Source organism: Fusarium falciforme, chromosome 8 (genome assembly GCF_026873545.1).
Source record: "Fusarium falciforme chromosome 8, complete sequence".
Lineage (NCBI taxonomy): Eukaryota > Fungi > Ascomycota > Sordariomycetes > Hypocreales > Nectriaceae > Fusarium > Fusarium falciforme.
Window position 1 is genome coordinate 1712553 of NC_070551.1, and position 23275 is coordinate 1735827.

Here is a 23275-nt window from a genome sequence, read left to right on the forward strand (position 1 = left end):
GCCGATGCCGCCGGCACCCCCGCCTCCGTGGAACGGCAGACCAACACCGTCGTCGTATCCGAGTATCTTGACCGCTACTGTCATAGTCTTATCTCGGTCTCAGTCGCGAATGTCTACCAGATTGAAGGTATCGAGACTTTTGAATACATTCAAGTTGAGGTCCCAAAGGGGAAATTCACCAGATATTCTAGAATAAACACTCTCCTTAAGAAAAAAAAAACATAGTAGTTCATCGACTAGGCGCAGAGTTGATCAACTCCAACTCCATCCACAAGTGGCCCACAGAACTGTGGCACAACCAAAACTTCAAACAACCACCTCACGGTTTTACGTACGATGCCGCCGGCGGCCATTTCTACAAAACTCGATTACGTACCGAATTGATGACTGAAGCTGAACATGTTTTTTTTGCTCTTGCCGCGACTAGAGATTGTCCACGCTTTTAGAAGTCTGGGGAATGTTCACTCAATCATCCGATTTTGGCCATGATGACGCTTGCCCAGATCTTGGGAGTGTAGGACATGGTGAGAGATACTTTACTGGTGGTCAGACTGTCGAACGATCTTGCTGGCTTTCAACAGAATCTTACACTTAGTTCTGACTACAAGTTACACCAATGCCAACATGCCTTGCTGCTCCAACATATACTGTACGAATATCCCGTGTGTGGTCGTTGGTGGTAGTTGTGGTGTGGCACACCTGTGGCTGGTGAAACCCACCTCGCATCTCTCCGACAACACATGACGATCAACAACCAACCAACCAATCAGCACCAACGTCACATCCTCAAGATGGAAACAGACCAGCTGTCTCCAACCAAGCGATTGAAGCAGCACCAACAGTAACAACCCATCATGCCTTCAATACAAGCGGCAACAGCACCACCGTCATCTTTGGATCGCGCTCGGAATCAGAGGAACCGTCCTGTATTCCTCCGTGATATATTCGTCATCCGTCTCATCAATGCTTGGTGGATCGCCACCTTTTTTCAGCCTGATGAGTTCTTTCAGTCTCTTGAGCCGGCTTGGGATCTGGCTTTTGGTCCCCGGAGCGGTGCTTGGCTAACATGGGTATGTTTATTTCTTGGGTCATGAGTCTATATCCACGTCTCATAATCCGGAACTTGATCTATCATGACTTTGCTTGGTTGAGCTGCCTCTCTCACTCAACCACTTACACCATCAACTCATGCTCACTCAAGAGCCAATCCCTTAACCTTCACACCCTAAACATTGATCTTGGACATGCACCCCATCAGAAAAGTCTTCTAACCCCTTCACAGGAATGGCAACATCAACTTCGATCCTCCCTCCATCCCGCCCTCTTCGCTGGCGCATACCTCGCCGCCGACTTCATCGCGAGCCATGTCCTTCCCATGGGTATCCTCCGAGCCGCCATCCTTGTTGCAGCTCCTCGGACTCTCCAAGCTGGAATCGCCGCCCTAGGTGACTGGTACACCTGGCAACTTGCCGTGTCCATCTACGGCGACAACAGCAACGTCTCCTTCTTTGCTGCAAGTTTCCTCCCCTTTCTTGAGGGCATCTTACTGACGCGCCCTTAGCTCTTCCTTCAGCTCTTTAACCCTTGGCAATGGTATTGCTCCACCCGCACTTTTTCAAACTCCCTCGAGATGACTCTTACTGTAATGGCGCTGTACTACTGGCCCTGGGAGCTCCTCGGCGCTGCGCAGACGACAAAGGAGAACCCCAAGCCAGTCCCCGTTCTCCGTAACCTTTGGCCTCTCCGCGCATCTCTCTGCCTTGCCGCCTTTGCTGTTATTCTTCGCCCGACAAATATTCTCATCTGGGCTACTATTGCCCTGGTCGCTCTCACTAGGATCTCTCTTCAAGGGACCTCACCTCTGACGCCCTCTACCGTGCTCGTCTTGCTGCGCGAGGCTATCTTGTGCGGTTCTCTTGTCCTCGCTGTCTCCATCACCTCAGACCGCCTTTACTTTGGCTTCTGGACGTTCCCCCCTTACAACTTCCTCTACTTCAACCTCTCCAAGTCCCTTGCCGTCTTTTATGGCCGGAACCCCTGGCACTACTACCTCTTTCAGGGACTTCCCCTTATCTGCACCACCAGTCTCCCATTTGCGCTCCTCGCTTTGTATAAGCCAAGTGCTCCCGCCGTCTCAGCTAGCCAGCTCAACGCTCTCAAGACGCTGGCGTATACCGTCTTTACTACTATTGGCGCTCTCTCAGTCATCTCCCACAAGGAGGTCCGCTTCATCTATCCCCTCCTCCCAGCGCTCAGCATTCTCGCCGCTCCATATGCCGCTGCCTTCTTCACCTCACAGCCCGCTCCCACTACCAACAACCCCCATCCTCGCCCTCAAATCCGCAACAAATCCTATCTCCTCGCTGCCCTGGGCGTAAACATCTTCCTCGCCGGTTACCTCTCCTTTCTCCACCAGCCTGCTCCTCTCAATGTCCTCTCGTACCTCCGCCATGAGTATGAGCGCATTCATCCGGACTCGGTAAAGCTCGCACAAACCACACGCTTCTCCTCGCCCCCAGATGAAGAGGAGGAGCTCTTTGCCCTATTCCTCATGCCTTGCCACTCTACGCCCTGGCGCTCACACCTTGTCTACCCTGGCCTACGCGCCTACGCCCTCACATGTGAACCGCCCTTGCATACTCAGCCGAATACCCCTGAACGAGAAAACTACCGCGACGAGGCCGACCGCTTTTATGACAACCCCATTCCTTTCCTTACAACGGAGCTATTCAGCCCGGCCAAGCCCCTCTCTGTGCCTCGCTACATCGTCGGCTTTGAGGGTGTCGAGCCTTGGCTAGATGAATTCATCAAGACACCAGAGGCGCAGACCCTCGGGTTGTCCAAGATTCGTCGTGTTTGGGGAGGCTTCAACGGCTTCTTCAATGAGGATTGGCGACGTGCAGGCAAGATGATTGTTTGGGACACGGGAGTATATGGCAACGCACCACCTGAAAAGGCGTAAAAGGAGATATCAAGGCATGCCCATCTAGCTCCCCCTGTACTAATATTGGTTGTATTTCACAAGAAGATCACACGTTGGCTATGCCATACACTTCACCTAGCTCAACACATCAACGATGTTATCATTGTTGGATAATCCGAATCTTTCTTTTATAACGACCCATACTCCTTTAAATTGTAACTCCTCCACCCGCTTAAACGAAAATAAGACTCACCTCACACCGGGCTACATTACACACATGTAATCGACTATAAGGGTGGCAGAAAGGGCAGACACGGGTCCTGTCGATGAACCCGCCGCCCGCATGTCGTCCTCCGTCATCATCGTCCCGTCCAGTTCCTACTCCTTCCTCCTCCGTGACAAATTCATAAAGTGGTATCACTCCCATAGCTCCCGCCTCGCCTCGACTCCTGTTCCAGCCTAGATTGAAATGTCGCCTCCCTACTATTGCTCCTGTTTTGTTGGCTCCGACTGTGGTTGTGGAGGCTGTGCCTGCGGTGACTGCAGCGACTGCGGTTGCTCCGACTGTGCTGGGAGTGACGCAGGCGGTTGCTCAGACACTTGAACTGGCTTCTCTTCCGGCTTCTCTTCCGGCTTCTCTTCCGGCTTCTCTTCCTGTTGCTGTTCAGGCTGGGGCTGGGGCTGGGGCGCATCTTGAGATTCCTTCTGCTGTGGTGACTGAGGAGCCGGAGATGCAGCTGGCGCCGAAGCAGGGGCGGGGGCAGGGGCCGGAGTTGGTGCCGGAGCTGGTGCCGGAGCTGGAGCAGAGGTCTGGGTTACCGTGTGCTGAGGTGCAGGCGGTAGGACGGGCTGCTGCTGGTGAGGCTGGGGCTGTTGTTGAACCTGAGGCTCGGGTTGGGGCTGCGGCTTGGGCTGATGCTGAGCCTGGTATTGCTGCGGGGCTAGAGGCTTAGGTTGGGCCTGAATCTGCGACGGTCGGGGCTGCTGCTGAGGAACTTGGTTCACCAGAGTGATGGTGGCTGGTTGAGCAACAGGGGCTGCACTGGGAGCCGGAGCAAACGTCGGGCCAACAGCTGCGGCAAGAGTTGAAGCAACGGCTGGAGCTCCAGTTGCGGCCGCAAGGGAAGCATGCTGTGCCGGGGGGCTAGAAGCCTGCTTCTCGCCCTCCTTGGGCCCGTCTCGCTTGATGTCCAAACTCTTCCCACGGGGTGCGAAGCTTGTCGCGCTCAAGTTGGTACGATCAGCGGGAGGAGACTTATTCCTCCTCGCATCGGCGCTCTCCTTTGCCTCGCGATACTTGTTCCTGATCCATCCTATAGGACCCTTGGAATCGTTGTCCCGACCTGAATCAAAACCGCTGTGTGCATCACCAAGCATGACGGGTCGGTCGGAACTCTCGCTTTTCCGGGGTCGATGGCTCGAGCTTGAGATCGACAGGTTACTCACGTCAGCGTTCTCATTCAGTCCGAGAACCATGCGTGGCGAGGTCAGCCCAGAGGGTGTTGAGGCGCCATTGTCAGCGTTCTTACTTCTCGACAATCGCCATCGCTTCTTCTTTTCCTTCTCAGCCTGTTCAATGGTGGTGATGGACTGCTCATCGAGAACCTGGTCCAGATCAGACCCCTCATTGAAAGACGAGTGCAGGGATGTCGGTGGCGACTTCTTCGATTTCAACGTGTTGTCGGGATGAAGACTTTGATTCGAAGATGCCTGAGATGCCCTTGGAGTGTGTTCTGAGGAGACATCGCTTTTCTGCTGCACCAGAGAGGCTGGAGGAGTGAGCTGAGTCTCTTGAGGATGTTGTTGCCCATGGAGTCGATCTTGCTGCTGCTCGAGGTGTTCACGGTGCCTCTCTTCTCGAATCGGCGCTGGTGGCTGCGATTGCGGTTGTTGTGACAACACATGTTGCTCCTGTTCGTGTTGTTGCGGATGTTCCATGGGATTGGGTAGCTCCAAGTTAGGGGAGGTTGCGGTCTGGTGGGTATACGACAGCGAAGCATTGGAGCTCTGCGCGCTTGGGTTCAGGCTGCCAGGTATCCGCTTCTTCTTCAGCTTGTTAGGCTGCCTGCCACTGCTATCTGACGGCAATCCTCGGAAGATGCTGGGCAGATTTCGCTCTTTTGTGGGTGTAGGAGCCTCTTGGGGCACCTCGAGTAGCCTCTCTTGGCTACGGCCTGTTACCGGAGCTCGGGTAGGTGTGAGATGACCGCTAGCGCTGATATCGGTCGAACGCGTTGACTGGGGAGATTGGTCAACACTCTCACCAGCATTCAGCTGCGTCAAGGGTTCCAAGTGAGCTGGAGAGCGAGGACGAGAGCCATCTTGTCTCTGGAAACGCCCGCCAGCCAGTGCTGGCGACTTCTTGGATGGAACCGTGTTACTTCTGGCCAGCCCACCTGTCGTTGGGGTCGCTGTCAGGGCCGGACTGTTGGGAGTCGAAGTTCCGTCGTTCCTCGAGTTTCTTGACGATACGGATCGATTCCTTCGGAGTTTTCCATCTCGTCGCACACTGGCTGCACCGGCACTTGCATTAGATGCAGATCGGTCCAAGCTGGAGCTTCGGTTCGGGTTAGGGGTGAGGGGTGCGCTAGGGGTGCCAGATTCCACCTCTTTCTTGGTCTTCTCATCAGCAGCAGTACCCTGCATGCCAATGAGGAAGTGATCTTGATTCTCAATCAAGAAAATGATGACACACTGGTTCAGTCGATACTCCTCGGGGGCCATGGCATGATTTGGGTGAGACAGCATACCAGGCTGAAAGATGGCGGCGAGATTCTGCGAGTTCATGCGATTCTCATCCGCCTTGGCGGCAAAAACAGCAAGAAGATCAAGGATGTAGAGAAGCAGCTGTCTGTTCAAGGGTGGCAGCTCGGTGATGAGCCGCTGGTACCTCTCGATAGCAGCCTTTTCGTTGAAGTTGTCGACGAACTGGGGACCTTCCAGGTCGCCAACAGCCTGTTTCGTTGCACCTCGGAGAGGGTCGCGGAACTTTTCGTAGAGATCGAGAGGAACAACAGGTTCGGGGAGGTCGTTGAGATATCGCCGTAGAACGTTTGCGGCATCGTGAACTGTGTAACCATCCCAGACGAGACCCTTGCCGTATCTATCGGGGGAATCGAAGATTGTTTTGAGCTCCTTTATTCTCTTTTCCGAGCCGCTCAGACGAAAGATGCCCTCAATACCAGTGGCTGGCGATAGTGTCAGCAAGATCCTTTGAGGTAAGCCCACCATATCCACCTACCCTTTTCTTTGAGAAAGACGCCGCACTTTGCGACGACTATGGGAACATAACCGTAAATGTAACTCTTCCCATTTTCGTCGATGAGGGAGATAGCGACGTTGGCATATGTTATGCTTTGCCGTAGAGGCACACCAAAGATGCCTTGTGATCGGGTTTCTGAATGCTCAAGTTAGACACCAAGCGAATGAGGCGAGGGGCGTGTGCGCGTTCAGCGGTTCCTGGATTCAGAAGATCACATCGCTTGATGCAAGCGACTGGATCAATCATGAAGAGCATCACCAAAGATGTCTGGTATAGCTAGACTTGGCGCAACGTCGCGGGGAGTGAAAGCAAGACGGTAGATCGAATTGGGGCGTCACGACTGGGAGCTGGACGAGGTTGCGCAAAAGGTGATAGGATAGGAGGAAGCATACCCTGGGGATCCTGGTGCTTTGAGGGCAGCTTGAAACCCTTCCACCATGACTTGAGATCGCGTCTGTTCGGAGGCGATGTGGCATTGTTGATCTGAAGCTGCGGCTGGTTGGCCTGGTTCGGGTTGGGTGCGGCGGACGTCATGACGAACGGCTGCGCGTGCGAAGGAGGACGAGAAGGACGGCGAAGAGGAGGAGAAGAGCGACGACGCTACAGCTGGGCCGGCCCAGTTGCCTGAGTCACGATGGCCCCTCGATCTCAGTCGAGGGCACAGCGACGAGGATAAGCGCTTGGCGGTGACCCGTCGACGGCGTTGGAGGGGGGCCGAATCGAGTCGGGCCGTCAGGGAGGACGTCGAGGTCGATGTCGATTGCACGGAATGATGCGAGACTGCAAGTAAGGAAGCTGGAAGCCAGAGGCCCAGAGTAGAGCTGGAGCTCAAACGAGGGAGTCGAGGACGACTCTGTGGGCGCCAGTTGAGGGATCGGTCGATGATTGGCAGCGTCAAGGGCGTCAGAGCGGTAGGCAAGGCGTTAGGGCGTCGAGGCTGGGCTGGGCTACCACCTTTGGCTTGGGGTGGGTGAGGCACGGGCTGCGGAAAGAGAGGAGCCGGGACAAACGCGCGCAGGGCGGGACGATGGGCGGTGGAGAGGGCGACACGGGCGTGTACAGATGCCAAAGTAGCTGAGGCTGACGAGAGCGCTGATTATCGTTCAAGTCGATGGTTGTCGCGCGATAGAGGAGCAGCCCGCGGCATGGAGAGCGAGAGAGGGAGTAAGATTAAAGAATTGTGAGGCGGGGGACTCGGGGCAGGGAGCTCCAGCAGCAACAGTCCAGCCGTAGGAGTACCTGAGCTGTCTGTAGGTACCTGGGCCTTTAGGTGGTAGAGAGTCCGGGGGGTGGGATAAGGCTTTAGCAGAGCGAACGACTCTAATAAGCAGTGGAGGAACCCAAGGGGGCAGTCAAGGGATGGAGACGGGAATTATTGACAGCGAGAGTAACTCTTCTGCACAGCCAAGTTTGTTTCCGTAGGTAGAAAAGGTTGGTTGCAAGGCCAAAGAGGCTGGGCTGAGCTGAGCTGGGCAACGAGGGAAGAGATGGATTGGACCCGACGGGATGGAGGGCAAAGAATGATGGAGGTACCGTCCGTCAGCGAGCAGGGCCTCAGGTGTCGGGCGATGGTGGATGTCAGGCCAGCAAGCAAGCAAGCAAATGTAAGTGTGGGCGGGGGTCAGACACGAGGTACCTGTTGGCAGGGCCGGTTTACGCTGAAGCAGAGGGTACCACTTGTCGAGAAAGCGAATGAGCGATGTGATGGAACGAAGGGACAAACAGCAGCAGCTGAACAAGAAGAGGGGGAAGAAGGAAAAAGAAAAAAAGGTGAAAATCAAAAGTGGATGCAACAGCTCAGGCATTTGAAGCCTCCATCCCCCTCCCCGGCAAAGCTGACCTCTCCTTCCAGTGGAGGTTTAGTTTAGCTGGATATGCCCTGGGCTGCTGCCCAGATGAGGCTTTCTGACTGTGTGCATGGCAGGCAGTCAAGGGAAGTGGGCGGCGGGGTTTCCGCTGCTGAGGTGCATTTACAGTTACTGGGCGCCGCGAGCTTTCGAACCCCACGGCCAAGGAATCCAGCCTCACGCGTGCCTGGGCGGAATTGATGAACCCGAGACTCTTGTCACATTACGAGTAGAGGATGCACATTATGTGGAAGGGCTGCCGTGCTGGGCCGGACAGGTAGAAGTTGGCGATGGCGATGGCGATGGCCTCCGTGTATCTGCGGGAGTATCCTATGATACCAATGTTGATATTGACAATGGATCCAATGCACATCCTGGGAGGCCGCAAACGTTCACCCTACCCAAATCCAATGCAACAACCCAAAGGTCCCAATTAGTGGATCCCGCTCCTACCTACAGTAGCGCCCAGGACCAGAATGCGAGTGGTCGTGGACCATGGAGATTGCCAGGATCCAACCTTGGAACTCCCGCCGTAGGGCAGAGTCATGATTGATGGGACCCCCACAGCGGGCGAGGTACCTACAAGCACATCGTACACTGAGATGAGAGATGAGAGCTGCCTTGTTGAATACGGTAGTCGCTTGCGAGATTTCAAGATTTTGCCAGAGATTGACAAAGCATCTCATCATCAGGACATTGCCCCCTGGTTGCTCGAGCTGAAACCACTACTGCAACCCAGCTCTGTAGCTATACGAACACATCCATCTGCTGCGTGGCCGAAAAAAACCTGGTTTATGTTACGGTGAGGGAAAACAGAAAGAAGCAGCCCTGGAGGGCTTTGTTAATTTTAGCCCATCTGCAGGGCCTCCTCTTGGTCGCAGCCCATATCGACGCCATTTCATTTCGACTCGATCAGCACCTCATCCTGGGTGGACCAGGATCCAGGGTCCCCCAGCCAGACCAAAGTTTCCCTCGAGTCTTTGCTTTTGTGCAACGAGAGTTAAAGGTTATGGAATACGGGGATAAGAGATGTGAAAATGGGTATAAACCGTAAGCTTACACCAGTTCACACAACCCATGCTTCCTCGTGGTTATCAGGTTCTCTAGAGTACAACTAACAGACTATCATTCATCATGGATCCCACATCCAAGGGACTTCCCCTCCAAGTTTCCAAAATTGGACATTGGTCTCCTCACGGACTGTTTGCGGGATGCAGTATCACACGTCAGTCATCCCCCCTCCCCCTCACCCTCCTCCAAACATGCCATCCATCCCATCTACCCAATGCCAGCTTCGACGACGTTGCCCGCTAGCTCGCCCATCAAACACGAGTTCTCGTCCACTACCGAGCCGCAACTGCCATCATCAGACCGGGAATCCTGCCGATCAGTGTTTCATCTTTTTTTTGCCTTTTGCAAGTCGAGAACACCAGAATAGTAATCCGTCATGCTTATCAATGCTGTCCCGGGTCGCTGGTTCTGATAAGTCAAGTATGGGTATTCGATGTGTGGCGCACCAGACGAAACAAGAGCCCAGATCTTCGGTGTGAGCAAGAATAATCAGGACAGGATGAAACAAAGCATTCCACAGTAGGAAATAATCACCAATCTCTGATTGCATAACTGCCTAGATATCATTCCTCTCATGTAATCAACTCTTTAGTATAGCCATGGATGTGGTCCTCTTCCCCGTCACACAGCGTTTTACGAGGCTCCGGCCACTAACGGAGGAAGCTTTACTTCAAGACATGCACATCAGAGCACAGCATTGCATCTAGAAAGTTCAACGCATGCATCATGTAGCCCAAGAGCGATGCAGTACCTGACTTGGTCTAATATTCACAAGAAATTATCCCCGAGAAATTCGTAGCACAATTGTCTTGAACGAAGCTGTGCCTGTCTACCCAGGTACCTGACGTATGACGGAGTGTGTGGTTGGCTGAATCTGGGGTAAAACGATAATGCGATCCCGCCGATAAGGCCCCAAACCGCCCGAGTCCCGAGCTTATCTCTGGCCCGTGGATGGCGGCGGACTTCAAAATTTCAATCCCCATCGACGACGACAACGACAACGACGACGACCTCCCAGAACCCACCATAGCCACGCATCCCCCCCCTCCGACCGCCACAATGGATATGTTCGTCTCAATTCCTCAAAGTCACAGTCTCGGCCGTCGAAAAACAATGCTGATCAGGGCTTCCCTCACGACAGGTTAACCGCCGCCGAGCAGCGCACTCTTGAGCAGCGCATGCAGAAGCGCCAGGTCAAGGAGTTTATGGGCGTATGTCTTGTCCCTCTGCAATACCTGAGATCCAGAAGAAGCTGACATGTCCGGCAACCTAGGCTTTCGGTGGTCTCGTTGAGCACTGCTTCATGTCCTGCGTCGACGACTTCACCTCCAAGGCCATCTCGTCCAGGGAGAGCGGCTGCATCAACCGCTGCGTCCAAAAGTGGATGGCCTCCCAGCAGCGCATTAGCGACCGCTTCCAGGAGCACAACGCCCAGCTCACGGCCCAGATGAACAAGTAAACGGCAAAAAGACGACGGTCGAGTATGGATGAGGGGGGGCTTTTTAAAGAATTGACGTGTGTATGACTATGGATCGACTGGGAAAAAGATGCAGGAAAACTCTGATTGCGGCTGGCTATATGGCGTCAAACATCTGGCAGGCGATTTTTCCATGATGCCAAAGGGAGGACGCTGCCATCTAGAGAGTGGTGAGCCAACGCATGGCATGCTCTTGGCGCACCAACACCGAGCTGTACTTGTATATTATCCTGGGTTATAGAAAGGAGATCTTCCTCCTCGCTCGGGTTGGAAATCAATAACCCCGTTTCTACTCAGCTAACGAATAATGCCGCCATCCATTCATCTGATATCAAGATCACTGAGGTCAGTCTGGGTTGAAAAAAATATGACATCATTAAAAACTCAGCCAATCCTCCGTGGCAACGCTTTTCTCGTTTTTCATCGAGTAAGGTAGATACGAAAACAATATTTCTCGCATGTCTTTCCACAACGCATTCGGCCCGTTTCCAACGCCCTTGACCTATGATACTAGTACTTTACATCACCATGAACCATCGTTCTTGTCCTCCTCTAATCTCTTGTCCTTGAGTCCAACTCATCCCCTTATTCAACCCTCTGCTTCATCGCTGAGCACGTCTCGGATAGCGTCTAGCTGAGCCACTGCCTTCTCCTCCAAGAGACTGTCGTATGTGCCCGTGATCGACTTCATGCCACGCCAATCAATCTCTCGCTGGCCCAATGGCATGAGTCTCTCCTTCAAGAGTTTCTTTGTGCTGAGCCAAAAGTCCACGTTTTCCAACAGAGTAGCTGAATCCCACTCAACATCGGGAATGTCGCGGTTATTGTTGACCCGGAGGGCAGCAAGCACCTTAGTAAGAAGTGCCAACGAGTGCACTTCTGAGATAGCCACCAACGTCAGGTAATGCGGTGATGCTCTGGATTGTGTACGGCTCGCACCAGGCGCCTCAAAGCGGTCCACGCTTGACTCCAGCAGATGAGGGAACTGGTTGAGCACATATACGATTTCGGGAGCGACTGTAGCGCCCAAAGCCGTCAGCAAGTTCAGCATCAAGGGCAAAAGTCCCTTGGACCAGATGCCGAAGCAGCGTTGTACCACAGGAGAATCCGAGTAAGGGGAGAGGTTGGATTTCAGCATGAACTTGGTCAAGTTGGCTGAAAGGATGTTGCTCAGAATTCCGTCACACGCCATCTGCTCGGCAATCAATGGCAGCGCTGAAAGCTCGAGGAGGAAGATCATGCTGAGCTCGCCATAGATAGGGTCGCCTTGGTCTGCCAATCTATCCGCCCACGAATACAAAGATGTGGCGGCGTGGAGAGCCCGGTGCTCCGACATGATGTTGAGAACCTGGGTTTGCGATTGGTCCATATTCGGCAGACTCAGGCAAGCTTGCAGGATAGCCGTCAACAGAGCAAGGTCTTCGGGTGCCACCGTCGCCTCGTTGTCGTGGATCAGGCTGACCAATGCGCGGAAGCCCCTTCCAATAACACGGTCGAGGATGTTCAGGACAGTTTGCATTACAGCCACCGTAGTTCCCTCAAACGCATCATGGGTGTCACCCCCTTTGGTTCCCGAGGTATGATAAGCACGGAGTGTGACAAAGAGCGCCTTCAGTAAGGTCCGGTAGTATGAAATGGAGTCCGGCCCAAAAGGTTCTTCAACTCCGTTGACTGTGCCAACTAGAGTCGATAGAAGCTGGTTAATGTCCTTGACTGGTATGGAAGACTTGACAAGACGCTGGATCAGAACCAGCGCAAGGTTGGCACGAGACTCGACAAGCTTGAGAAAGATGCTTTCGGGTCCAGGGATCCCTTGGTTCGCATTCAGACACTGCTGTGCAACCTGCAGCATCTGTTTCGCAACCATGTCATTGTCAGGAAGGCATGTGCTAAGCTCCACGAGAAGAAATTCCCAGGCATGGAAAAGGGCCTAGCAATAGAGTTAGTTATGTCACGAATTGGGCATCACATAGACTTACAAGTTGAGCGTCAACTAGTGACAGGTTTGTGTTTGCACGCTCCATCTCCGCCTTGAAGCCATCGTCTTTGCGGCCCTTCCAGCCAGGATCAAACTTGAGCATCTCATCGGCACGCTCCAGGTCATAATAGTAGCTCTTGCCCAGCTCTCGCGGCTCCAGCGAGGTTCGCTTAAAGTCGGCCACTGGGCAGCCAGAGTATTTGTTGGAGAAGTTCTTGGCAAAGTTGTTGTGGAGAGACTTGTTGTAGCCGGCAACTTCAACTCCGTCGCGTAGGTAATAGTCGAGATCACTAACCAGACTCTTTGCCAGGGCGCCAGAATTGCCCAGGTGGCGCGAATGGTAAAGCTGCATGGCAAAAGTCTCGGCAATGTAGGCGGCCAATCTCGCCTCGAAGCTGGCAAGGACGGCGTCCGTCTTGACGGTGATGCTGGATGGCTTCAGGTCGCGAACATATGCTCGCAGGCCATCCAGATAGGCCGTGTCCTTTTGGAGTGTGAAGACGGTCCAGGGCCAGAAGTTCTGAGCCGAAGCTACAAAGTCGAGGACGACGATGGATTCGTTCACGTCGAGCTCCTTCAATTTTCCAAGCCGTGCAAGTGCTGTCGCAAACACAGAGTCGGAGGAGATCTCCGTCTTCTTGTTGTCCTTTTTCATTGCCTCTCTCGGCGTCTGACCCGTGAGAAGACAGTTAGACATCCACTGTTGTCGATTTCTCAAGATAGCCGAAAAGAATTTCCAAGTAGCTTTCACGTCTTTGGTCAACTCAAATGGCTTGCCCAAAGTCGCAAGAAGCTGCAAGAATGACTTGGAGATTTGGGGACCAAGATATCCGAGCAGCGACGGGGGCTCGTTTGATGCCTTGCCTGCGTTTACCACCAGGGACTCCAGCAGCCACATTGTCGGTCGTCGGAAATGATCAGACGCTGCGCATAGGCGTGCAAGCAGGGTAGAACTCTTAAAGAGGTAAGACTCGATCATGCTCGATGACTGTTCAAGATAGTTGGCAACCCGCAAGAGTGTTGCTGAGAATTCCAAAACAGAGCTCAGTTGAGACTGGATCATGTCCGTACGTCTGGGATAAAGCGTGCTATCAGTTGACGTGAAGGCCGCAACGAGAGATGAGAGTAGAGGCTGGAACCTCAGCGACCCAGTGGAAGGGGAGATGAAAGAATCCAGAACATAGGTAGCAGCAGGTCGGAGGCAAGAAGTTAGGTTCTCAGAGCTCGAAGAATCGCCGAGGCTATAGCTGTGCAAGATCACCTTGTGTAGCACAGGCACAACATCTCGGAGTATCGAGGAGCGGCAAGCGTCAGAGGCGAATCTCCAAGTAGATGTGTTCTCAAAGATGTCAACTCCTGCCTGGGCGATCGAATAGCTAACCTTGGATAGCACCTTGTCAGCAGTGCCAAGCCAGGGATTGAGGTCTGTCTTCTTCCTGCCCATAGTCTGGATGCCGGCTCGACGCTGAATAGCCGATGTCAATGCAGTATCGATCATATTAGAAAACAGTCGAAGGCAGGATGACAGGAAGTCAAACCTCTCCTGAACGAGATCCAGGCTTCCGATGATCTTGGTGAGCTTGCCAGCCCTAGATTCGGAGCTCAGCAACTCGCACCGGGAAAGGTAAGACCATACTCGACTGGGATAGACAGGCAGAATGGCGTCCAGAAATTGGATACAGGAGTTGAGGATGGCCACAACTACATCCTCACTCTCTGCCAAGTCGACTTGCATGTAGTAATCCATCGTTTCGCAAACTACTGTCAGGAGGTCTCTGCCACTTCCTGCATCAATGTGCTTCTTTGCTTCGAGTAGGATGTCGTTCTCAGAAGACACCAGGGCCTCAGTAGAACCTTCCCTCGTAGCATTCAAATAATCCATGCGGATCAGGGTTGCGAACAGAGCAATGACCTCGGCGGTTTCATCCGGCTGGAGCATGCCAAGTTCAGATTGATAGCCCTCTTTCATGAGGCTAATCTCAAGCCGTCGGCCCAAGAGTGAAATAGTCGAGTGAGGGTACTCCATCGAGACAACTCGGCCAGTGTCAGTAACAAATCGTCCGTAGGTTCCCGCGGGTATCCGGTATGCGTCATCCTCGATCCGTCTTCCGCGCCAAGATGGCGATAGAGAGATGAGGGGAATGTCCTGGAGCAGGCAGAAAGCATTGGTATTCTCGTCTTCTTGCACCAGCTCATATTCTTGGAAGGTTTCAGGGAGTACGAATGTGAGAGTCGGGGTGACACGGAGAAGGTTGAGAATCAGCTGAGATCGCTCACTGTCTTGAAGACTGGTGGCACTGGCCAATGTTCGGCAGAGGGTAATGAAGGGGAGGAATTCGTAGGGGTATCTGTCGAGTGCTTGCTGGAAGAAGAACTCGAGCGCAAGGTCGTCGTTGAGCATCGATGCAAGTATATCCTGCTTTTCCGAAAGGTTCTCGTGGTTTGAAAGATCCCAATAACTGCGGCCGGCGCCAAGCACGGAGAGCAACGAGCTCACAGGCTCAGACTGGTAGCCAATGACGGGGTATGATACTTTCAGAAGCTCCAAAAAGACATTCCGAATGCGAGAGCTGAGCAAAGGTGTCATGCTGCCTTCGTCTGAAGGGCCCAAGCCTGAAGTCATGGTTGAGATGACATCAAAGACACGGCCTCGAGCTGTGACAGCCGATGCAAGCTGCTCAACCACAACGAGATCCTTGGAGGAGGTTGAATTCTCAAGAAAGCTGTCAAACTTAGACGACTCGATTGAGAAGATGCTGCCTGCCGAATTGCGCCTTGCAATTGGGCGAATGACACCACCAGCCTCAAAGGTTTCTCGGGCATTTTGTTGGAGGAGATTGTCCCGCTTCTCTGTCCTGCTCTGGTAGGAGACATTCATGCGGTGCAAAAGGAGGGTCCAAGCGAAAATAACAGGTGAGGCGCTCTCGCAATCGGCTTCAGCTGCATTCATGACACTCTTGTGAACTTGCTCGAGAACATCGGAGGAGAGCAGATATGTGTCATAGGTGGTATCGGCTTGAGTAGCATCCTCCTCTCTCTCGGAAAGATAAGTCAAAGATCTGGCGGGCTTGAGCAAGATTAGGGACACAGCAACCGATAGTGTCTTCAGGGGCAACACCAAGGGGGCGATGCTCTCGTGTATCTGTACCAGAATTAGAACTGTTTCCCAAGGAGGGTTGGCTCACACAAACCGGTTGGACAGCGTCAAAAAACCTATAGACCTCCATCAGAGTGAACCATTGGTTAACCGCGCTAGATGGCGCAAAGTCGCCGTCAAAGCTGTCGACGATTTGAAAGACCACAGACAGAGCGTGGACAGCCTCAGTGAGAAGCGTCCTCAGCCAGTCCAATTCCACGTCTTCGGTCACCCATTTCTCGTCCGTCACAGAACTCAGTCCAGACTCAATGAGCTTCATCGCATCCGTCAAGACTTGAAGATAGGTCGGCAGTAGTGGTTCCGCATCGTCTCGCGCAGGCAACTTGAGTCGAAAGGTTTTGGCCAAGTCAAGGTTAACATTGGCAAATGTAGGCAACCGTTCGTACAATTTGATCGAGTTGGCGTAGTCCGCAGACATCATGAAATACCGGCGCTCGGAGAGATAGATGTTAAACAGCCGTCGCTGCCTCGTCTCGGGTTTCTCAAACTCAGTCCAGATCTCGTCGGCGTCCAGGGCAGACGCTGAACCCAAATCCAACAAAAACGCCGATCCTTGGCCATTATAAAGTCCAGCAGCCTCTTGCAGATTTGTAGCATCCTGAGATGAAAGCGGTCCCATGAGGTGGCTAGCAGGACGGGACTGGTACTCCACAACAACTATGCGCAGGGCGGCGACCAAGTTGATCTTGGCGTTCTTGCTGAGCCATGTCGCATCCTTCTTGATCGAATCGATGTCGAATCGGCCGTCCGGGCTCGCAGGCACATGGATCGGTGCAGTCTTGGTGTCGAAATCTTTGTTGGTGGCATCGTTCGGCGGTGCAAAGGTGCTGGCTGGGTCGTCCAGGAGGCGGTGGACATAATCGTCGCTCAAAAACTGAATAACGGCCGAGCTAGCTGTTCGCTGTCCGGAGCCATCGGAAAGCGCAGTGGCGATGAGCTTCCAAGAGCTGGGTGGAATGTCAGTGGCATGTTTATTGACACTCTCATAGGCAGCAAATAGACGGCTGCAAAGAAAGAAAGATGCAACTTACAGAAGCACCCGCTCCCCGGTCAGACATTGCTCCAGGGAGGGAAAATAGATGCGATCAGCCACCGACGCCATTGCAGAGAGCGTCAAAAAGGCGACAGTGGCATGCGATGCTGCATCACCTAGAAAATGGGGTGAGATGCGAAGTTTGGTGGTTGTTGACGCGCCTGATCGCGATGAAGCTTGCACCTGGGGCTGGGCGAGACAAGGTCAACTTTTTGGGAGAGCTCCAGAGCTGAGACGCCGGAGTTCAGCCGATTTTCCAGTGGCGCCTGGCTATCGGACCTCAATCGGTCTAAAGCGCAGAAATGCGCACTGTCCTTATGATTGTTCTCCAGCACTGTGGCACAGTGCCAATACACAGTTTTTGGACGGCCGGATTTCACAACGGAAGGCACCTTCACAACTTCTTTGATTCATAAGTACTCACTCACCCGTTGCAGCTGCACTGAGTCACCTTCACCAAACATCGCCGCTCAACCTCGCCAAAGGCTTCAAATCGAGGATACGGCTCTCAAGGAATTCTTCTCTTCTTGCGTATTCAAAATGGGCTCCGCAGATATCATTGATCACTCACCGCACCAAGCAGACCCTTCGCCTCCCATCCCAACAGCTTCCAACCTCATCCTCATTGACAACTACGATTCTTTCACCTGGAACATTTACCAATACCTCGTTCTCGCCGGTGCCACTGTTACTGTCTATCGAAATGACAAGGTTACGGTAGAGGAATTGGTTGCCAAGAAGCCTACACAAATCATCATCAGCCCTGGACCTGGTCATCCTGAGTCCGACTCTGGAGTGAGCCGCGATGTCATCCGCCACTTTGCGGGCAAGCTCCCCATCTTTGGTGTCTGCATGGGCTTGTAGGTTATCATTTTGCTTTCAGAGATTATTTCCCTAATTCTTCCCAGGCAATGCATCTTCAACGTCTATGGTGGAGAAGTCAGCTCAGCCGGGGAGTGGCTTCATGGCAAGACTTCCCCTTTGACTCATGATGCCAAGGGTGTTTTTGCTGGCCTCAACCAAGGTGTACCAGTCACTCGTTACCATTCTCTTGCAGGTACTCATGTTACCTTGCCTGACGAGCTTGAAGTCACTTCTTGGGTTGCCAAGCCTGATGGTTCCCCTGGTGTCATTCAAGGTGTCCGCCACAAGAAGTACACCATTGAGGGTGTTCAGTTCCATCCTGAGAGTATCTTGACTGAAGGTGGACGGGCTATGATCACCAACTTCCTTCGCATGCAAGGAGGCACCTGGGAGGAGAACACCGAGTTCCAGAAGTCAGCCGCCGCCAAGGAGAAGGACTCGGAGGCCCCCAAGTCCAAGAAGAACAACATCCTACAGCGAATCTATGCAAACCGAAAGGCTGCTGTTGATGCCCAAAAGCAGATTCCTTCTCAGAGAATGCAGGATCTTCAAGTTGCCTACGATCTCAACGCCGCCCCTCCACAGATCCCCTTTGTTAGCCGGTTACGACAGTCTCCTTTCGACGTTGCCCTCATGGCTGAGATCAAGCGTGGGTCTCCGTCCAAGGGTATCTTTGCCCTTGACATTTGTGCACCCGCGCAGGCTCGCAAGTATGCCTTGGCCGGAGCGAGTGTCATTTCGGTGCTCACTGAGCCCGAGTGGTTCAAGGGCAGCATCGAAGATCTGAGAGCTGTTCGACAGGTCTTGGATGGCATGCCTAACCGACCCGCGATTCTGCGAAAGGAGTTCATCTTTGATGAGTATCAAATCCTTGAGGCGCGCTTGGCCGGTGCCGATACTGTCCTTCTTATCGTAAAGATGCTCGAGACCGAGTTGTTGGAACGCTTGTACAAGTACTCGCTTTCCCTCGGCATGGAGCCTCTTGTTGAGGTTCAAAATGCAGAGGAGATGACAACAGCAGTCAAGCTTGGTGCCAAGGTCATTGGTGTCAACAACCGCAACTTGGAAAGCTTCGAGGTTGACCTCAACACCACTGGCCGGTTGCGAAGCATGGTTCCCGAAACCACCATCATCTGTGCCCTGAGCGGCATCAACACCCATGATGATGTCTTGATGAACAAGAAGGATGGCGTCAACGCCGTCTTGGTTGGTGAGGCCATCATGAGGGCCCCTGATGCCAGTGTCTTCATCAGCCAACTATGCTCGGGATCTGAGCCTCCAGCTACCACAGACGTCCCCTCCTCCCTCTATGTCAAGATTTGCGGTACTCGAAGCGCCGAGGCCGCACTCAAAGCCGCCGAATCCGGTGCCAACTTTGTAGGCATCTGCCTTGTCCCAGGTGCCAAGCGATGCATTTCTCATGAGACTGCTCTTGCGATCTCAGAAGCCGTGCACTCGTACTCTAGCACGCAAAAGTACGAAACTCAGGTGGCAGAAGTTGACAACAAGGCCCGAGACTTCTTTGCTACCGCCTCTGCCAGACTCAGGAGCCCTCGGACTCAACTCGTTGGTATTTTCCAAAACCAGCCCCTGAGCGAGGTCTTGGAGAAGCAGAAGCAGTATAACCTCGACTTGGTGCAACTCCATGGTGAGGAGCCCCTAGAGTGGGCCAGTCTCATCCCCGTGCCTGTCATCCGATGCTTCAAGCCCGGCCAAGTTGGTGTCGGCCGTCGTGGGTATCACACCATTCCCCTGTTGGACTCGGGTTCGGGCTCAGGCAAGCTCCTCGATGTCTCGAATGTCAAGGCAGTCCTTGAGGAGGACCCCGAGCTCCGGGTCTTCCTGGCTGGTGGATTGAACCCTGACAACGTGGCAGAGGCTGTCAAGGCTTTGGGACCTCTGGCTGAGCGAGTGATTGGTGTCGATGTGAGCAGCGGCGTGGAAGAGGGTGGAAAGCAGAGTTTGGATAAGATCGTGGCCTTTATCAAGGCGGCAAAAGAAATTCGATAGATGGTTAAATAAAAGCAAAGCACGTCTACGGGTGCTTGAAATAAGAAGAAAGGAGAATCATCAAGCTTCTGTGCCCAAGGCTCCAAAGCTCGGTCGAAGGGTGGGCCGTTCCCCTCTAATGTTTATGGCTTGGACACCCCTTTATTTGTCGTGGTAAATCGTTTTTACATGAGTTGCGCTGCCGCTCCTGTACTCATGGGTTGCAACACCAACCTATCTCCACAATACCTCTGAACCACCTCCAAGTCTACCCTTCCAACACTCATTGACAACTCCAAAGGCTTCCTTCTGTTTCTTCTTTTCCTTCTTTCATCTGTCCTTCTCTCACCTGTTCATCCTCTCCCTTTTCTTTCTTCATTCCTACAAATCTTATTCTTCAATCACTTCTTCTCTCAGTTCCTCATCGCATCACCCACACGATGCCTCCTCAAATCTTCAAGGGCCGTGTCCTCGCCGCGGCAGGTCCTCTCCCAGGACAGTTGACGGTTGAAAACTTGAAGCGATGGGCCTTGATCCGCAATGGTGACTTTGTTGACCACTTTGACGAAGATGTCACTCACCTGCTCTGCACCAGAGAACAGTTTGACAAGAGGGTTCCCAGGGGTATGTATCTTGACAACATGTCTTATTTACGCCCGTCTCTGGCTATGGCTCTGCTAATCGATACATAGTCAAGGATGCGTTGAAGCGTGGGAAACGCTTTCATATTGTTCACTGCGACTGGTTCGAGTTCTCGGCGGTCAAGAACAAGCGTCTCCCTGAGAAGGAGTTTTCCATGAGGAACATTCTCGCAAAACAGAACGCAAAGAGACGTGAGAGAGCACGTATTGAAAAGGGGAAGAGAGATGGTGAAAAGTTTGTCAACACGAGTATGATCCCAGTTTGAGTACTCTGTCATCCCAAGCTAATGCATGGTAGACTTTTACCATATCTACAGAGATCGAAGCAACTTTGCCTACCAGCTTGACATTTCACGCGACGACGAAGCTGCTGGTGAATTTGGACAGAAGTATACACTCTGCGTGGGTAATGTCCTCAGCCTACAGTCTTTCTATACTAACCCCTGGAATAGCTCTGGGAGTCCAATGCAAAGCCTCACCTGTACTGGTTCACTGCTAAGTTCACCAAGCGCAAAGGGAACTCTCAGCCTACCTATCATCGGCCAAGTGTATGCCCAGACAAGTGGCGTCCGCAGATGGATCTCTTCATGGAGTTCTTTCGGGTCAAGACTGGTATCCCCTGGGAAGATCGGGTGACACTTGCCATGACGATGCCGAGCTCATATTTTCAATATGAGCCCCCAGTAAGTGTCATATTTTAAAACCACCAAGGTGCATTGCTAGTTGGCTAAGTGGGTTCAGACTGGTGGTAAACCTTCGGGGAGACGTCTGCGCTTCGATTCCGAGTATTGCCAGCAGATCAACGCCGAGCTACGAGGTCTTCCATGGCCCCCTGTTGAGGAGGCCGAAGTCGAGACTCCCAAAGAAGTCCATGATTCAGAACCCATTTTGGAGTATGGGGAAGGCGAGGGAGAAGCGTCTTTTCCCACTGGTGGAGAGGCGGGAGAGGAGGACGCTGCCAGTGACGAGGACGATGAAGCTGAGCAGGATGCCGACATGGAATCCGATGAGGATACTAGTCAGGAAGGCCAGTATGCTGCTGTAGATGTGGAAGTTGAAGATGCCCCGTCAACCCCAGTCTCGGCCATCTTTGACAGCACCACCGCTACAGAATCCACAGCTCCACCTTCTCAAAGTCAGGAGAGTGGCTGTGAGCAGTCTCCTAAACATCACGTCTCTGAAGATGCGGAGGACTCGAAGGATATGACATTTTCAACGGACGATGCTGAATCTGGGTGAGAGTCATGAAGAGCGAGCTATGTGGGTGGTTGAAGGGTGGAGGACATGCCTTTGTTGGTTGCTGGGTGGGGATAATCAGCGATACTTGATCAAACGGCGCATACAGGCAATTCTTTCTCCTGATTTCGGTATTTACACGGAGCTCTAGGGTGTGTCTTGGGAATCATGCTGGAAAGGCGATGTGGTTCAGGGGAAAGGAGTTCGCTACAGGACACAACGGGAAGTTTACAATTGGAACGACACAAGATAGCTTCAGGGGAGCATCCCAATATCTGTCATTTTGTTTTATGATACAGTTAGTCGCTATCCTAACATCCCATGGACTCCATTCAACAAGTCTTGGCCAAATGATTAGACTGCCCCTGAACCATCTTTAAAACCTAAGCTTCGGCCCAAAGAACACCAGCGCAAAGCACATAAACATGAGCACCCCCACGCAAGCATAAAGAAAGTAAAAGTAAAACTTTCCAAATATGCCCATCCCCATTATCTGGAATCCACCCGACCCCCTCTTGAGGGTGTTCATCTTGGACCTTGCTGCCTCCATGCCCCGCTCCGTCTTGTCCATGCCCTCGCCCGCGCGGCCAACAACCTCTTTGTCTGCCTCGAGTGTGCTCGAGAAGCGCTGCGAGCTTGACTTGAGGGCTCCGGCCATTTTGAGGATCGATTCTGAGAGGGCATCTTGCTCGGCGCGTTGGCGGTCTAGCAGCGCTTCTGCTGTGGCTGTTGAGGTTTGCGCGGTGGCAGGCTTGCTGCGGTTGGCGAAGAGGGCGGCGCGCGCAGTCGAATGCGCTGAAGGTGTATTTGATGCGGCTGCGCCTCTTGGTCGTAGAGTCTGTGTTGTTTGTGTGGGTTCTGGATCTTGCTGTCCTGAAGGAGTCGGGACCTCGGGAGGTGAGTCGGGTGGTGCAGTTGGAGCTGGAGCTGATGGTCTCGTCTCAGTGATAGCTTCCGGCGTTATCTCTGGCGGTTCCGGTTCTGCCTCTTCGTTTTGTTCTGAGCCTTCCGTTTGTAGGTCTGTAGGTATCGAATCGACTATACTGTCGCTCGGCGTGGGTATTATCTCGGAGAGTATGTCCTCCCCATCGGTGCTTGCGTCATCGTCATCATCGTTAATCGCAACCTGATACATCTTAAGCATTGCACATTTACCAAGGCGACCGCTTCATACCTGACGAAGGTCCTCTAGCCTGTCCAGCAGCAATTCCAATAGCTCCCTCTTCCCATTCAGGTCTGTCTGCACCTCGACACGGCGCCCTGGTGCTTTGATGCCGAGCGCATCATGTTCAAGCTTTGTCAACAAGTTTCGCGCGTATTCGAGATTCTGCGATGCCAATAATTAGAGATTGTACGGCGTTTGTTCCGATATGAGCTTACAGATGCCACCCTGGCCCTCTCATACTCGCTCGCCCGCAATCTTCGTTCGCGCTCGCTGTCCGTATGCAATATCGTATTCTGTATTCTCAGGAGGAGAATCCCCAGCTCGGCCGAGGCTGTATCAATCGAGCTTCTGTTGAGGGCGGCGCCCGGCGCTTGCGTGAATCTTGCCATGATGTGTCGGTGGCAGACGGTCTCATGAAACTGAAGGTGTCTAAGTGACGTGTGAGGTTCAAGGATGCTCGTGGTGTTGCGGGTCCTTGTGGCTGGAGCTCGGGACAAGCCACATTGCACTTACATGTGTCACACCACTCAGTGTTTCCGACTGGAGGTTCGAGTTGACATATTTGGCAAACATTTATGGTTAATATGATGATTTTATCATTCTTCAGTCTTAACTTGGCTCTGTTCGTTGAT

General features: G+C 53.0%; 6 protein-coding genes and 1 pseudogene across 7 annotated transcripts, besides 1 other annotated feature; 4 read left to right on the plus strand and 3 right to left on the minus strand.

Moving 5' to 3' along the window:
- Positions 1-854: 854 nt before the first annotated feature.
- Positions 855-2962, plus strand: NCS54_01036500 (Mannosyltransferase; the record flags this gene model as incomplete). The annotated part of the gene is made up of 3 exons (XM_053155676.1): positions 855-1070; positions 1283-1513; positions 1562-2962. The coding sequence occupies 3 exons, from the start codon at positions 855-857 to the stop codon at positions 2960-2962; spliced, it is 1848 nt and encodes a 615-aa protein (XP_053011651.1).
- A 444-nt stretch (positions 2963-3406) lies between these two features.
- NCS54_01036600 (Rho-GAP domain-containing protein) lies at positions 3407-6719 on the minus strand (the record flags this gene model as incomplete). Its single annotated transcript, XM_053155677.1, has 3 exons — positions 3407-6111; positions 6165-6320; positions 6578-6719. The coding sequence occupies 3 exons, from the start codon at positions 6717-6719 to the stop codon at positions 3407-3409; spliced, it is 3003 nt and encodes a 1000-aa protein (XP_053011652.1).
- A 3365-nt stretch (positions 6720-10084) lies between these two features.
- NCS54_01036700 (Hypothetical protein) lies at positions 10085-10562 on the plus strand (the record flags this gene model as incomplete). Its single annotated transcript, XM_053155678.1, has 3 exons — positions 10085-10170; positions 10245-10314; positions 10377-10562. The coding sequence occupies exons 1-3, from the start codon at positions 10163-10165 to the stop codon at positions 10560-10562; spliced, it is 264 nt and encodes an 87-aa protein (XP_053011653.1). The 5' UTR covers positions 10085-10162.
- A 607-nt stretch (positions 10563-11169) lies between these two features.
- NCS54_01036800 lies at positions 11170-16937 on the minus strand (annotated as a pseudogene). Its single transcript has 4 exons — positions 16747-16937; positions 15750-16662; positions 12560-15700; positions 11170-12510 (listed from the first exon to the last, which is right to left on the minus strand).
- Positions 11170-16937: a sequence feature.
- Positions 16938-17186: 249 nt separating this feature from the next.
- NCS54_01036900 (Multifunctional tryptophan biosynthesis protein) lies at positions 17187-19622 on the plus strand (the record flags this gene model as incomplete). Its single annotated transcript, XM_053155679.1, has 2 exons — positions 17187-17608; positions 17657-19622. The coding sequence occupies exons 1-2, from the start codon at positions 17289-17291 to the stop codon at positions 19620-19622; spliced, it is 2286 nt and encodes a 761-aa protein (XP_053011654.1). The 5' UTR covers positions 17187-17288.
- A 419-nt stretch (positions 19623-20041) lies between these two features.
- Positions 20042-21481, plus strand: NCS54_01037000 (BRCT domain-containing protein; the record flags this gene model as incomplete). Its single annotated transcript, XM_053155680.1, has 5 exons — positions 20042-20225; positions 20294-20491; positions 20541-20644; positions 20695-20925; positions 20984-21481. 5 exons carry the CDS (start codon positions 20042-20044, stop codon positions 21479-21481), a joined length of 1215 nt encoding a protein of 404 aa, XP_053011655.1.
- A 373-nt stretch (positions 21482-21854) lies between these two features.
- On the minus strand, positions 21855-23216 carry NCS54_01037100 (Hypothetical protein; the record flags this gene model as incomplete). The annotated part of the gene is made up of 4 exons (XM_053155681.1): positions 21855-22604; positions 22653-22805; positions 22859-23062; positions 23157-23216. The coding sequence occupies 4 exons, from the start codon at positions 23214-23216 to the stop codon at positions 21855-21857; spliced, it is 1167 nt and encodes a 388-aa protein (XP_053011656.1).
- Positions 23217-23275: the final 59 nt, after the last annotated feature.